The sequence below is a fragment of the Symphalangus syndactylus genome, chromosome X (assembly GCF_028878055.3).
Source record: "Symphalangus syndactylus isolate Jambi chromosome X, NHGRI_mSymSyn1-v2.1_pri, whole genome shotgun sequence".
NCBI lineage: Eukaryota > Metazoa > Chordata > Mammalia > Primates > Hylobatidae > Symphalangus > Symphalangus syndactylus.
Genome location: NC_072447.2, coordinates 46,713,120 through 46,728,250, shown reverse-complemented (window position 1 = coordinate 46,728,250; position 15,131 = coordinate 46,713,120). Strand labels below are relative to the sequence as shown.

Genomic DNA, 15,131 nt, shown 5'->3' with positions numbered 1-15,131 from the left:
TTACAAATTAGGAAGCTGAGGCTTGGTGTGGTTGATGACTTTCTCAAAGTCACGTGGTTGGTTATTGATGCTTCCAGGATTTACACATAGAAAATCTGATTTCAGATGCTACACTTTTGACTACAGTTTTACTGTCTCCTCATAGTCATGCACAAGTTTTGGTCAATCTGTTTCATCCTATGTCCTTTTCCATATGTAGGAGTACATTAATTGTCTACTTTATTTTTAAAACAGTTTCTTTACATATTTATTGAGTCCCCTTCAGGCTATTGAGAAGCATTTAGTGTGCTTTTATAGCCTTTCAAATCTCCATTGAAACGGTCTTTCAGAACCCCCATTTGGTAGCTTAGGAGTTGGCAGAAACATAAACATTCATTTCTAACAAAAAGATAAAATCAATGTGTTCTGATATAAGGACTAATAAACATCTTCAATCACCTTTAAGTAAGTGAATATCAAAAGCTTTTCTAGGGGAGCCTGTTGGGGAAGATTATTTAAAATATTCAGCAAATTTATAACAAAGTTACATACCATAAATAACTCTTCATGGAAAGCTAGACAATACTGTGACCAGCCAGGCTTAGCAAAGTGAATATTTCACTGCAAATAAAATTGAAAGTCCTTTCCAGATCATTTCATTCAGGCCAGCAAGGGATATAGAGCCTAGCCCAGTGTAGAGGTGGTAGAAAGAATGGGGCATAGAGGAAAAGAGAGTGAAAAAAATAAATTACCTACCACCCCATCATTTCCCAAAATATCCTAACACTTTGTGATCTGTACTTGAAGTTTTTATTTGAAAAAAAATCAATTCCTGTCCAGATGTCTTGAATTATCATGATCATTAGTTTCTAGGGATTTTTTTGTTCATGAGACAGCTTTTTTAAGATACTACTTTCCTAGGTGTTAGACTCTATTCCTAGAACATTCTGAATTCTTAATGTCCTTTGGAAATTTTATGTTTGCTGCAATTTTTTTCTCGTTAGTCTTTCCTTATGTGTGCATTTATTTAGATGAACTACAAACTACTTAATATTTGTAATTAAACATCTAAATATATTAATTTTAAAGTCATTTTTGGAGACAATAAGTTGCCTTCCAATTCATGATGAACAGTGGTCTGTGTTGTTTCTAGGGGTGTGGTGTGTGTGTGTGTGTGTGTGACCTGCAAGTACTGGCAATTTGCTGTTGGGCATTCAATGAAGTAGGAGGAGTAGTTAAAAAAAAAACAAACTTTACATTTAGGTAACAGCTGTTCTTTCCTGTTTCTGGTAGCTGAGTCTATGCTATGGCCAAAAGAAATAGACAAGTAAAACAAAAGCTTCTCCCATCGAATTTACAGGATACCCCAACCTTGTTTTTGTTTTCTATTATACTACCTTTCTATGAATTATTGCTCTTCACCTTTAAACATCAAATCAAAAATTTCCCTAGCCTTACATAATTCCATGTCTTTATTTCCTAAGTATTATTTTACATGTGTGCTAAGAAAGGGTAAAATAGCATAGGTCTAGAAGAAACTCTGAAGTGGCTCTCCAGTGGTTATTCTAAGCCACTTTTGAAAACTAACTTGACATGGACAAGAGCCAGAAGAATTCAGTATCACTGATGGCATTTAAAAGAAGTACAAGAAAAGTCATGTTTAAATAATAAAATTGGGGACATGTACTAAGGGAGTAACAAATTTCGTTAAGCCCTTTAACTAGAGACTTATTTACAAGAAATATAATTATTCATAGAGGTATAACAAAAACTGTTTGTCAAATCTAGGCATTCTTAATGTGAAATCTCACTGTTGCCCTTTTCTCTTGTCATAAAGAAAAAAAATACAGTATTTGACATTCGAGAACAAACATTGGTAACATTTGTATCTATCTAATAATGGTAATGAAATTTAATTAGGAACATGATAGATTTTTGAAATCTGGTAAGTGTTACAAAAGCATTCCTTTAATAAAATAATGTAAATAAATGCATAATAAAATACCTAGTATGTGTGTATATATGTGTATGTGTATGTACAATCTGGAAGCTTTTAATAAAGGAAAACATTTTAACAATATTATATCACATTATTTTAATTTGAAGGTATTATTTTCTGACAAACATTTTTGTGTACTTCTCTAGGGATACATCTATATTTGGAAATAATTTGGCTCATATTTCAAGCTTCATTAGCAAATCAAATATAAATCTCCATTGTATAACTTCATCTATGAAAAATTCAAATCCATAAGAAGTCAGTATTTAAAATTTTAATTAAATATAGCCTTACAACACTTCAGCGTATTATTTTGTTAAAATACTCTTGAGAATCCATTTCTTTCCAACTAGAGAAGTAGGCAGGCATTCTTTACCCCAGTGATCAAGGCCTTTATTCATGGATTCCTAGGCTGGCAGAACAATTGAACTTTTAAACTCCAGCTTTTTATCTGTGGCGTTTCTGCTACTTGTAAGAATCATTGTAAAAAAAAATAATAATAAAATTAACCCTGGACGTTGGATAGTTTATAATCTGTATTTTGTTAATATTAAGGAGATTAGCTAATACTGTGATATTCACTAGTATTTATTCCGCATTTGAAGTCTGAGAAAATAGGAGATATGCTTACAGTTTTACCATAGCTTTTGTCTTATAGCTATTTAGTGTGCTCAAAAAAGTCACTTTAACCTTTTTTAGTTTAATTCCTAATTAGCTGAGAAAGAAGAAATACGATTTAAAAAGTCATAGAGGATAAGAGATACTGGTAATAACATTAAATCACATGTACCTTATGCAAGTCTAGTCCAGTACTCTGGACTCTTCAACCTTCTTAGTCACTGTAGAGAGGCTTTCCCCGCTCCTTTATTTCCTTCTACTCACCGTAAGTCCAGAGGGTTCTTGTGTTTGATTTTAATGCTATCATCTCAGAACTCACTTTAGTGGTACTTTATGTTAGCACTTCTGCCAAGCATAAAATATAAACCCTTGATCAATACGGCAAGAATGCCATTTCCGATTATAAAACAAATAGATAAACGAAACAAAATCAGAACTACTAAGTAATGGAGAAAATAGTACATTTGATCACATAGCCTTTAAAAGACTCAATATGAGTTGGGTTCATTCCATGGATCAAACAATGTTTTTCTTACATTTCTTAACTGAAATATATTAAAATTGTGAAAAAGCAATTTACATGTAAAAATGAAAACTATGGCATTATTTACTTGTAATTTTGTAATATATGTAATTATATATACTCATTGAAGGACAGAAAAGAATTGGCTAAATTCAGAAAACCAACTTATCATACGTTAGCCACCAAATTATCATTTTAATTATTATTTGAAACATTCCTGGCTGACACATTCAAAATGTTCCCAGTCCTTTCTTATATAACTCAGAAAACACAGACTCAACATGATTGTCAAGGACAACTCTGAATTTTAATGTTTCCATTTTTGGCCTCATGACAGAAAGTGTTTTATTAACCATTATAAGCTCTGGAATGTCAAAGGCGTGATAGGCAGTATAGATTCCACACAACACACAAGATAGATACTTAGTCATTTTATTCTAAATTGCTTCACTTGAAAATGTAGCATGAAAATCTAGAGAGACGAAATAAAAAGAAGTGATTTTACAGTGTTATAAAATGTTGAGGCTTGGAAAATAAGAAGCCTGGGATAAAAATGCTCATGCATTTGAGATTGTGATTCAGCCATCCCAATGAGTTCCCTTCCACCTGCCATAGCGTTTGAATCCCTAAGAGCTAGGTTGATAGGTGCTAAGCACTGTTGTTTTGCAAGTAGGCACAGTATGTTTGCCAGAAAGTAACGGGAGATGTCCCAAGCTGGTTTCTCCACTCTTGTGTTATGTAACAAAATGTTCTAAGAAGCAAACTAGTTGGCTAGAAGTCTGAAATAGCTATTCAGAGAAATCCCAATAATAAATAGTGTAACAGGGTAAGGTCTTAAGGGATCTGGAGCACCCAGGTAAGATACCTTGGTTCTAGAGCAGCCTCCTTTGTTTACCCCTAATTTATTCCTGTGTTTACCCCTGTTCCTCATTACAAAATAATTGTACATCATGTTTTTAAAAAAGATTGGAAATACTACTTTTTGACAGCCTCACTTAAAAGGGGGAAATGATTTTTTCAGAGCCACATTTGTAAGTTAGAAAGGCAAGATTTGAATTATTCTGGTTTTATCCCAGGGTTCATTTGAGACCAAGTGGTTATTTTCTGTTGAGGTTAGTGTGATTGTGATTACACTAAAAATCACTAATTCTTCCTACTATATTGTAATCTTTGTGAAATCAGGAAGGAACAAACTCATCTGTGCATATTTTCCCCAAACTTCCACATGGCACCATTTATCTGAGAAACGTTTATTGATCTTTATTTGCGTATAATACGTAGTGAGAAGGACAGAGAGCATCTCTGTTCTAGTGGATTGCATATTATAGTAAGTAGAGACAAAAGGACTAAACTGATATATAGGAAATTATTGAGTAGTGGCAATGCTATGATTAAAAAAATGACAGAGGTAGCGAATTACTTGGGAGTAACATTGGATAGTTTGGTCATGAAAAGCTGCTCAGGGTAGGTGACACTTATATTGAGTCCTGAATGATAAAGAGATGATTTAAACATCTGGAAGAAAAGCAATCCCAGTACAGGGAACAGCTTGACACATTTTTGGAAGAGAGACAAAGGAAGTCATTCTGAAACACTGTGAGGGCGAGAATGGTATACAGTTAGACTGGTGAGGTAGGCAGGTGCTAGATCATATAAGAATTTCTGGTAAAGAAGTTAAATTTTCTTTCTTAGTATGATAGGAATCTATTGGTTTTTATAAATCGGACTGACATCTGATTTGTAGTTTGATCGGAAGAGAAAAAACCAGTAAAGGAGCTAAAAAGTAGCGCATAGGCCAGGCACGGTGGCTCACGTCTGTAATCTCAGCACTTTGGGAGGCTGAGGTGGGTAGATTACCTGAGGTCAGGAGTTTGAGAGCAGCCTGGCCAACGTGGTGAAATCCCATCTGTACTGAAAATACAAAAAATTAGCTGGGCGTGGTGGTGTGCACCTGTAATCTCAGCTACTCTGGAGGCTGAGGCAGGAGAATCCGTTGAACCTGGTAGATGGAGGTTGCAGTGAGCTGAGATCATGCCATTGGCATTCCACCTTCGGTGAAGAGTGAGACTCCGTCTCCAAAATAGAAAAAAAAAAAAGTAGCACATATGTAGGTCAGTAATCAAGAGAGGGTGTCAAGAATGAGGGAGTGGCCAATTAGGTTAGTAATCAACATGTCAAGTAAGATGCTATAACGAATGGTTATTGAATTTAGGAACATGAAAGTTGATGGTGTCCTTTACAAAAGGTATTTCAATGGGATAGTGGGCAAAGTGAATAGCAGGATAAATATGTAGACACAGTAACTATAGGATACATTTTTTTTTTTTTTAGTGAAGAGGAACACATAATAGGACAGTAACAGGACCAGTTTGTTGAATCAAGAGTTCGTTTTATTTTTATGGTAATGGAGAACTTCAGTAGAGAAAGAAGAGCCTGAAAATACCAGAAGTGCTGATAGTTGTAGGAGAAAAGTCCTTGAAAGGGAGAAAGGGGGTGGGACGAGAAGGAGAACATCATACAGTACCTTTCTTAACATTTGTCTTCTCTATATATTTTCCAGTTAAATTAACAATAAAACATATAAATTTTACTGAGCATCATAGCAGAAAATTGACTTGGAATGGTTCTAGTTTAATGAAAAATAGGACTACCTGAGATGTAGCAGAAATAAATTTCATCATTTGAGAGCAAATGATTTCAACATACATGTAAGAATATTATTTTAATTTCCTTTAATACATTTTATCTTTCAGGTGCTTCAAGAAGATCTAGAACAAGAACAAGTCAGGGTCAATTCTCTCACTCACATGGTGGTGGTAGTTGATGAATCTAGTGGAGATCACGCAACTGCTGCTTTGGAAGAACAACTTAAGGTCAGATTATTTTGCTTAGTAAACTAAATATGTCCTTTAAAAGAACTATAACTTGAAAAGTGTTTTAAAAATTTAGAATGCAATTTATATATTAAAATACTTAGAATACAATATGTTTACAATATATACATACACTCATAATCAGCTAAAGTGCTGTGCTTTAAAGAATTGCATACATACCATTCTGATACAATAGTAACTAATTACAGATGGGTAAAAATCTAATCCTTTACCAGAAAATTTCAATTAATATTAAATAAGGCTGGGAAGCAGGGGTTGAAGGGAGGTTACTGGTTAAACAAAATTTAAATGCAGACATTTTTCTAAGGCATAGAGTTTTTCCATTTAAAATAATATTTCAAAGCACCCATTTCATCATTAGCTGACCCAGCTCGGATAGCTTTTCAATATGATTCATCCAAGGTGATGGTTGTGTGGTTAAGGCATCTTGAAAAACAGTCCATAGAAGTCACAGATGGTTGTATGGTGGGCCTAAACTCTTCTGTATTCGTTTTCCTGCTTGCTTTTATTTTACCTTATTTTCTGCCTTTATTTCTTTCGCCCAAAGATATCTACTAAATATCGGTAAATGTATTGATTATCCGTAATTTGCTTAAACTCTATCTGCATTTGTGCATGATTGCATACCCCTTTAATGGCTACTGCCTTCCAGCCTCCTCTTTTCTCTTCAATCTCCTTTCCTCTTTTGATGTTCTCATTTTGCCTCTGTAAACCTCTGTAGTGTCATGTGACTTTGGGATAATCTAGACTAGTGTCTAAAAGGGCAGCATTAAAAGGAATCAAGTGGAAAGAAAGCCCTTGTTATAACTTTTCTTTCATTCCGTCCCATCAGTTCCCTCAGTCCCAAAAGAATCCATGCTTGAGTTCTATACTTTATTTAACTATTGGTTGGAATTGTCTTGGAATGCTCTGCTTTCATTTGACTTTGAAACAGAGATGATTCTTTCTTAGGTTCTTTGCAAGTGATATAATCTTGTCTTACCTAGTTTATTTTTTTAAAGCAAGAAGAAGAGGAAGAGAAGATGGTAGAGAAGGAGGAGTAAGGAGAAATCATAAAGTATTAAAAGATAGATAAAGTATAAAAACATAAACATAAATTTAACACAAATACCCTGGGTATGTGATAATTCTAGGGTAGCTTCAGAGACTATGGACTATAATATGTTTCATACTGGACTGAGAGGTATTCTAGTAGAAGTAATTAGAAGAATTACAGGAAAGAGAAACAGGTATTTGGATCCCCTAAGAGAAAAACAATCATCAGGAATCAGAGACGGATCTTAGCAGGCTTTTTATTAGAACAGAGTCTGGCTATCCATAACTTATTCCTCAAAACCTATTAACGTTGAGTGCCCATCCCACGCCTTCTCTCCTTCTCCCGGGCATCCCACATCACCACAATGCCTTCATCCATTGCACTAAAGTTCTGTTGAAATGCCATCCAGAGGCTCAAAAAGGATAGCCAGCTGTCTTTGGTAAAGAGGTACAGATGGGGGAAACTAGGAAGGGAAGTCCCCATTTAGTCCAATAAGGAAGAGAGATGCATACTTAACACCCTGAGTTAGAACTCTAAAAATACATCCAATAGAATATATCTGCATGTATTGATTTATTCTATAAATTCTATTATGATGATATGTTAAGATTTCTCTAACTTCAAAATACTTTTAGAGTCTTCTTTGGAAAAGGTTTGAAGAAAACCAAAGACAGGTCAGAATATATGCTTAGAGATTCTGAAAGATGACATAGCTTATGACGTGTAATATTCTGAAAAGTGTTCTCTGTGATAATTAGATTCTCTCTCTCAAAGGTTCACCTTGTACCTCAGCAATGTTACCACAGATTAGAGTCTTGTCCTTTACTTTAGAGGCTTCCAGGATGTCAGTGCCTAGAGAGTCGGTTTTGTAGGCAGTGATGCCAGTTAACTAATTTGATTGAGAAATATTTTTATAAACTAAATTTTATAACTAAAATTGGTCATTTATATATTCTTCAGTCTTAGAGGTCATTACCACATCTCTTTCTAAGCGTTCCACATCCCATTTTTATTTTTTTCAACAAGTACTTGTTATGTTCTTACTATGTCCCAGGGATTGTGTTGGGTAACCAGGTAAGACAGTGAAAAAAAGGGAATTTGTCACTATCTACCCTGGTTGGGATGGGTACTTTGAGAACCTACTGCCTTCCTTGGAACCCTGGAACAATGGTCACCATATCTCAGGCTCCCTCTTTGCAATAGAATGCTAATTCTTTGTCATCCATGGTTACTATGATAGGCAGGTAGGCATGGGAACTGCTTTCTTGGTACACGCAATCCAGTATAGAAAATAGACGTTAATAAAGTATTTTTAAAAATGAGCAAATGTTAAAGAATGGATGCACCTTATTTATAAAGTCAAAAAATAAGCTTTTGTGACAGGAAATTATTCTGACTTAAACTGAACTTTGAAGGAAATAGATGATTCCTTAGGAAAGTTTTGTTTAAGCTAAGATCTAAATAATAGATTGGAGGAAAATGGATAAAGTGTGCATGTAAGTGTCATGGGATCCTTGGGTGTCACTTTGCCAGCCAGAAACCTCTGTGGCAGGCAGCACCTCTGCCTGGGTTTTGCTTGTGCCCACTGGGCTCCTTCCACCCACTCAGCCTGGCAGGCTGTGCTTGGCTTGCACTACCGGCCCAGATCCCATGCCTGCCAAGGGCAAGCCAGGCACGGAGCAGCAAGAGGTATGTGAGCAAGTAAGCATGAGGCCTGGCCACTGTGCACAGCCAGGCATGCCAGCTGCATCGGAAGGCAGCTCCAGGTGCTAGTACAGGTGGCAGCTCCATGTGAGCCTGTGGCTGGATCAGATGTACCACAAGTATCTTCTGCTGCAGGCACCAATGTCTGGATAGGGGAACGCGGTGGCACCTGAAATCTCAGAGATACCAGGAACCGCAGAGCCCCAAAGAGGGTGTTACAGCATGTCACAGCCCTGGCTTGAGGAGCCCCAAGGTCTGGGCTCTGCAAAAGGCCACGGCTCTTCTCTGTTTCTCATTGCCCACAACATGGTGAGCGGGGGGCATGTTTCAGCCCTGTTTGTGTTACAGCTCTTTTTTTCCTTCCATTCAGCAAGTCCTGAGTTCTTGTCCCATGTCCAGGAAGAATGAGGTACATGGACAACTGGAGGGTGAGCAAAGTGGAGAGGAGCTTCACTGAGCGAGAGAACAGCTCTCAGGAGACCCATGGTGGTTAGCTCCTTTCCACGGGCAGGTCGTCCCAGGGAGTGTCCAGCTCTCAGTAGAGAGAAGACCCATGGTGGGTGCCTCCTTTATGAAGGCAGGTCATCCTGAAGAGTCAACAGACACAAAGTAGGTAGTTCCTTCCTGCAGCTAGTATTCCCATTTTCTACGTTTGTCTGAGTCTGGGGTTTTTATGGGCTCAGAAGGGAGGAGGTACATGCTAATTGGTCCGTGGACATCCATGGATAGGCCTGGAAAAAGCACCACAATTTGTCACTCTGGGCCACAAACTCCACCCGGAACTGGCAGCCCAGCCCCCAGGCTTCAGGCGATTACTGGCTTGAAGGAGGCGTTTCTCTGTGGATCTGCCCCTTTCTGCCCAGGAGCCAGTCAGCCTCCTGCCACCATCAACATGCCATCCATGGAGCCTAGGTAGTTTATGCCAAGGAGTACCTGCAAGCCCACACCGAGCCACCCTTAGTCCCCACTCAACCTCTCTCCCATGCTCATCAGTGCCCAAAGTCCAGAGTGGCTCAAGGCAGCAGGGGGCTGGTATGCCAGCACTGTCCCAACCACAAACATAATTAGTCAGGTTGTGACAGCACCCGGGTTCGGCTGCAACTTTGCTTCTCCTAGGAGCCAGTTCTGGGTGCAAGGAGATGCCAGGGAGTGGGAACAGGCACTTCTGAGCATGTGGAGGCAGGGGGGCTTCCCAGACCCCCAAGAGTGCAAGAATGCCAAGGTCCGTAGCTGTGGTTGAGTGGCTGCAGCTGCACCTAGAAGCGTGGGGCTCCCACCCTGTCAACTCAGTAGGGAGCAGGGCTCCTGCTTATTCCTGGCCCTTTGTGGCTCCACAAAGTGCACAGCCCTGGCCACTCCTCACTTGCTGCAGCTGGCCTCTTTGCAGTGGCCGCTCCAGACAGGCTGCTGCTGCCATCATAAGGGAGATTGGTGGAGGTGGGTAGAGTTTCTAGGATGGATAAATGGTAAATCAAGAGAGCGTGGTTTAAAAAAACCTGCATGAAAAAAGACTATAAAAAGACCATAAAGAAAGCCTTTTGTTCTACAGAGATAACTGTTTCTAATAAAGAAAGAACCAGAAACATGGTTAAGCCCATAGCTTATAGAAGATGCTCTAATGAAAATATCTTCCAGAGAAAAAGCAAAGCCATTAAATCTCTATTTTTAGATATGTTATTCTGTACAAGTTAAAAGTTAAGATCCAACTATAGATGTATTGAAGGTCTGTATGGTCATAGAACCAGGAGAATTTCTGGCATATAAAAGATGTTTGAATTATTTTGTTAAAAGACTTTAATATTGAAGTCACTGCCTAATATTTTGGAGAATTAAAAGTACATGAAAAGAACGAGGCCAGGTGCGGTGGCTCACACCTGTAATCTCAGCACTTTGGGAGGCTGGGGAGGGAAGATTGCTTGAGCCCAGAAGTTCAAAGATTAGCCTGGGCAACATAGCAAGACTATCGTATCTTATTTTGATTTTCCTAATAAAAATAATTATAAAGAATGGATAAAGACAGAGTGTATTAGGGTTCTCCAGAGGGACAGAAACAACTGGATGGATGGATGGATAGATAGATGTATGTATATGTAAAATATACATTTAGGAGTTTATCATGGAGAATTGGCTCACATGATTACAAGGTGAAGTGCCATGATACGCCATCTGCAAGCTGGGAGAAGAGAGAACCTAGTAGCCTGGTGCAGTCCAAGTCCAAAAGCCTCAAAACCAGAGAAGTTGACAGTGCAGCTCTCAGTTTGAGGCCAAAGGTCTGAGAGCCCCTGGGAGGTCACTAGTGTAAGTCCCCCAGTCCGAAGACTGAAGAACCTAGAGTCTGATGTCCAAGGGTTGGAGGAGAGGAAGCCAACTGCCCTGCAGGGCACAGGAAGAAAGTGAGTAAACTTACCAAGCAAGCTACTTTATCCCTCTTCTCCTGGCTTTGTTCTAGTCTAACTGGCAGCTGATTGGGTGGTGCCCACCCACTTTGAGGGTGAGTCTTCCTCTCCCAGTCCACTGGTCCACATGTCAGCCTTCTTTGGTTACACCCTCACAGACACACCCAGAAGAAACAATACTTCATCAGGGATCTAGGCATCCCTCAATTCCATGAAGTTGACACATAATATTAACCGTCACAACAAGCGTTCTATTTTCAAGAAGGAAAACCTGGAAAACATAATTTTGGATCAGATTATTAAACGTAAAGCCATGCACTCTGGTATGGTTTCTCATTTATCTCATGTAGTTAATAAACATATTTATTGCCTGAAGGAATAATTTTTGCAGATGAGATCGTTTTCTAAGAACTAAGCTACATTCGCTAAAATTGAGTCATGAAAACCAACTTTATATCAGATGACATTAAACAGTTTGTAGAAATACTTTGTGGTATTATTAAGACAAATTGTTAGACTTATTAAATTGGCTGATCCAATGGAATGGAATGAATATGAGGTATTTTGATTTTCCTAAAGGTTTTAGCAAAGTCTCCCCATGATACTGTTTACTGGTAAGGTGAGTCTGTCTTTCTCTATGAGGGTTGGTGGATGAGTCTGTGTTTCAATATATTCCTTTCTAGTATCTGACTTACATGCTAGAGCATTGGACTGAAAACGATTATACACGTTTATTCAACCTGCAGTGTTGGAAAATTCTGGGGAAGGAAGCTATTTGATGATTTAGCTAGGGCTCTGTGTGATGTATGCCCCTGTAGGAGTGGTTAATGGAATATTTCTGCTCCCATATTAACTTAGAAGGTTTTTAGCTATGTGCTGAAGAGTTACAATATCATATACAAATGTTACATCCTATTCTTTTAAGTCAGAAAACTCATGTTTATTGTTTGAAATGTTGCTGCTTTTTAAAAACGCAAGTAGTATAAATCAATTGAATTAGTTTGAGATAAAAAGGGTCTGACTTCCCATGTATAGATACAAAAGTTAATATATGTAAATGTAAGTGTATAAAAATACATGTAATTGTATCTATATAAAAATATATGTATAAATGTATATATAGTTTATATACATCTCTTTATATTTGTACGTGTGTATTTATATGTATATACATAAATATACATAAACATAAGCACATATGAGAAAGTGCACATGCTTACTTTGAAACAACTTTGATATTAAGAAGGATTATACAGACTCTTAGTTAATGCAATCATAGAGTGTGATATAGTGTTTAGATTACAAGAACTAATAATTATACTCTATGCTGGTTTGAATACACTATATTTTAGGCCCACGGTTGTTACTCTATCTTAGCGGGATTTTCTCAGATGTCGGCATCCTGTGAAGAATATTTGTAGAACGGGTGATTATTTAATTAAAAAATAACTAATCATAGGGAAATGGCACATGAACACTATTGTCATGGTAAAAAAGGAAGGCACTTTCTCCGTGGTTTTTCAAAATGTCGTAATATCAGAAACAGACAGAAGTTGATAACTCTGGATGTCTTCTGCCCAGATCTTTCTTGAGTACATTTTCTTCTTATTATCTTCTGAACATATCCTTGAAGTCAAAACAGCACTTCAAACTCAACAATATGAAACTTAACTCACTGTACATTGCCTTCCTTTAAACCTGCTTTCCTTACTGAATTTCTTATTTTTGTTATTGCACTAGCATTTATCATGACACCTGTACCAGAAACCTAGAGTCATCCCAAAGTCATCCCTGTCCTTTCCCTTATGAGCCCTTTGCATGCAATGTCAAAATATTTCTTAACCTTATCTTGTATTTATTATTTCATCTTTGTTCTTGTCAACATTTCTCAAAGTAAAGGCCATATCATAAGCCCCCAAAGTCCTTGCCTTCAGTCTTACCGCTCTTCCATCCAAACTCCACATTGAAGTCAGTGTGGGCTCCCAAGAGTCTATTTAATCATTTCTCCTTTGCTTAAAATCCTGAGTCACTTTCCAGATTCCGATACTTTGGCCTACAAGGTATTTGATTACCTGACTCTTACCTGTCTCTCTAGACTTGTCTCATGTTATCTGCTTTATGTCCCTCAACCTGCGTTTGATTCATACAAGCTGTTTCTGATACCCTGTATGTTACCACCTCTTTGCACATACCACCGGGTTTAAACAGAAGACTCTGCTTCATAAGATCTGCTTTGATAATTTCATCTATGTATGGAAAACTCATTTCAAGTTTTCCTCCATGAAATTGGCCACTCTACCTAGTGATGACTACTCCCTCTTTGTGCCATGTCTGTACCCTAATTATGTCCGTTTGGGCACCTATCATATACTTTTGCAGTTAATATTAATGTGCTTTACTCTTTTATTAGAATCTAAGTTCCATGAGATGTGTCTTACACATTCTTGCATGCATTGTTAGATACAAGTAATCAGTAATTCTTGTAAGATAACTGAATGAACCTATTGGCAGATGGTTGGATATAACTCCAAGAAAGAATTTTTGACTTACAAGGGAGAGCTTTTTGTTGTAAGGCAATTAAGAGGAGAAACTCTAGAAATAGACCCTTCCTGCTCTGTTCCTTATCTACAGTATACCTTTGGGCAAGTCACTTAACCATTCTTGGCTTTAGTTTCCCCATCTTTAATATGAAGATTGTATTAGAACCTACATTATCGGATATCTGTAAAGGGTAAAAGGGTAGTTGAGAAGCTAAAGCATTTAAAAATCACTGAAATACAGTAAGCAATAATATTAGTTACTATTATTATCATCATCACCCCAGAGCATTCTTACAATGGGATTAGAGTTGTAGAAAGTGGTGAGCTGCTCTTCATTAATAATATTTAGCACAAACTGGAATCTCATGTTCAAGTATGGTTTAAAAGAGATGACATACTGAGTGGGAAGTTAGACTAGATAACCTCCAGTGTCCCTTCCAATACAGGTGGAGTGCGAGAAAATAAAATGAAATACTGCCTAGTCTTGTCTAGTAGAAGCATAATTCTCCCTGATTCTGTAGAGAACTTCAGCTTTAAAAAGCATGATTCTCAAAATTACTTTCATAAGAAAAAACAATCTGATTGTAATGGCAAAATATAAAGAAGTCAAACAGTACATTCTGCCAATTATTTTGACCAACAATGATAATTTTCAAAGGTGACAAATCTGAATAAGTAGACAATAAGAGTGACAGACATTTAATGGTAACATCTTTTTGGACATTGTTGTTAGTGTCATTAATAGTTTTAACTTGTGAAACATGAGTATCACACAGGTTACAAAGGGAAAGTGCTATATCTCAGTTACAAAGAAAATGTTAAAATAACAAAGAAAGCCACTTGGAAAGAAAATGCTATACTGTGAAAGGTAGTTGTTCAGAAAGACGATAAAGTTTGATTTTTTCTCATCACCTAAATGTCAGGTAACTGATATTTTTATAGTACGTATCTTCGGGATAGTATGAGAAAGAAAATTTTATAGAATGTTAGACCCTATCAAATTAAGAAATAGAAGTTATTTATGAAGAGGAATATGGTTGAAATATTTTGATGTTTCACTCTAGTTCCTAATTTTATATTTGGTGAATTAAACACATTAAAAAAAACTTTAAATGTGATGGAACTAATCCACAAAGCTAAGCATCAACATTTGTTGCCCATGAAGCAATAATTATAATTATTAGCTTGCTTATTATGTTTCAGGAGTTTTACATGCTTTGTATGTAATGCCGCCCCTATATCACAAACGCTAAAGCCAATGCATAACAAAGTTAAATCCAAGTTCATATAGCTTGCAGGTGCCAGGGCTGACACTGATAATCAAGTGTGTGACAACTCAACCTGAGATTTCTCCTAATCTCTCAAATTCATAGTAGAAAATTGCTATGTGACCTTGAGAAAATTATGTGATTTTTTTCAGTTTTGGTTCACTAATCAGCGAC

At 37.2% G+C, this 15,131-nt stretch overlaps 1 protein-coding gene across 4 annotated transcripts in view; it reads left to right on the top strand.

Annotated features, from left to right (window-relative positions):
- The window catches only part of DMD (dystrophin), a 2,284,432-nt gene that overhangs the window by 757,869 nt on the left and 1,511,432 nt on the right, over positions 1-15,131 (top strand). For all 4 annotated transcript variants that reach the window (XM_063634262.1, XM_063634265.1, XM_063634264.1 and 1 more), the window contains exon 13: positions 5,873-5,992. In XM_063634262.1, coding sequence (XP_063490332.1) covers positions 5,873-5,992 — 120 coding nt within the window. The remainder of the gene's footprint in view (positions 1-5,872; positions 5,993-15,131) is intronic.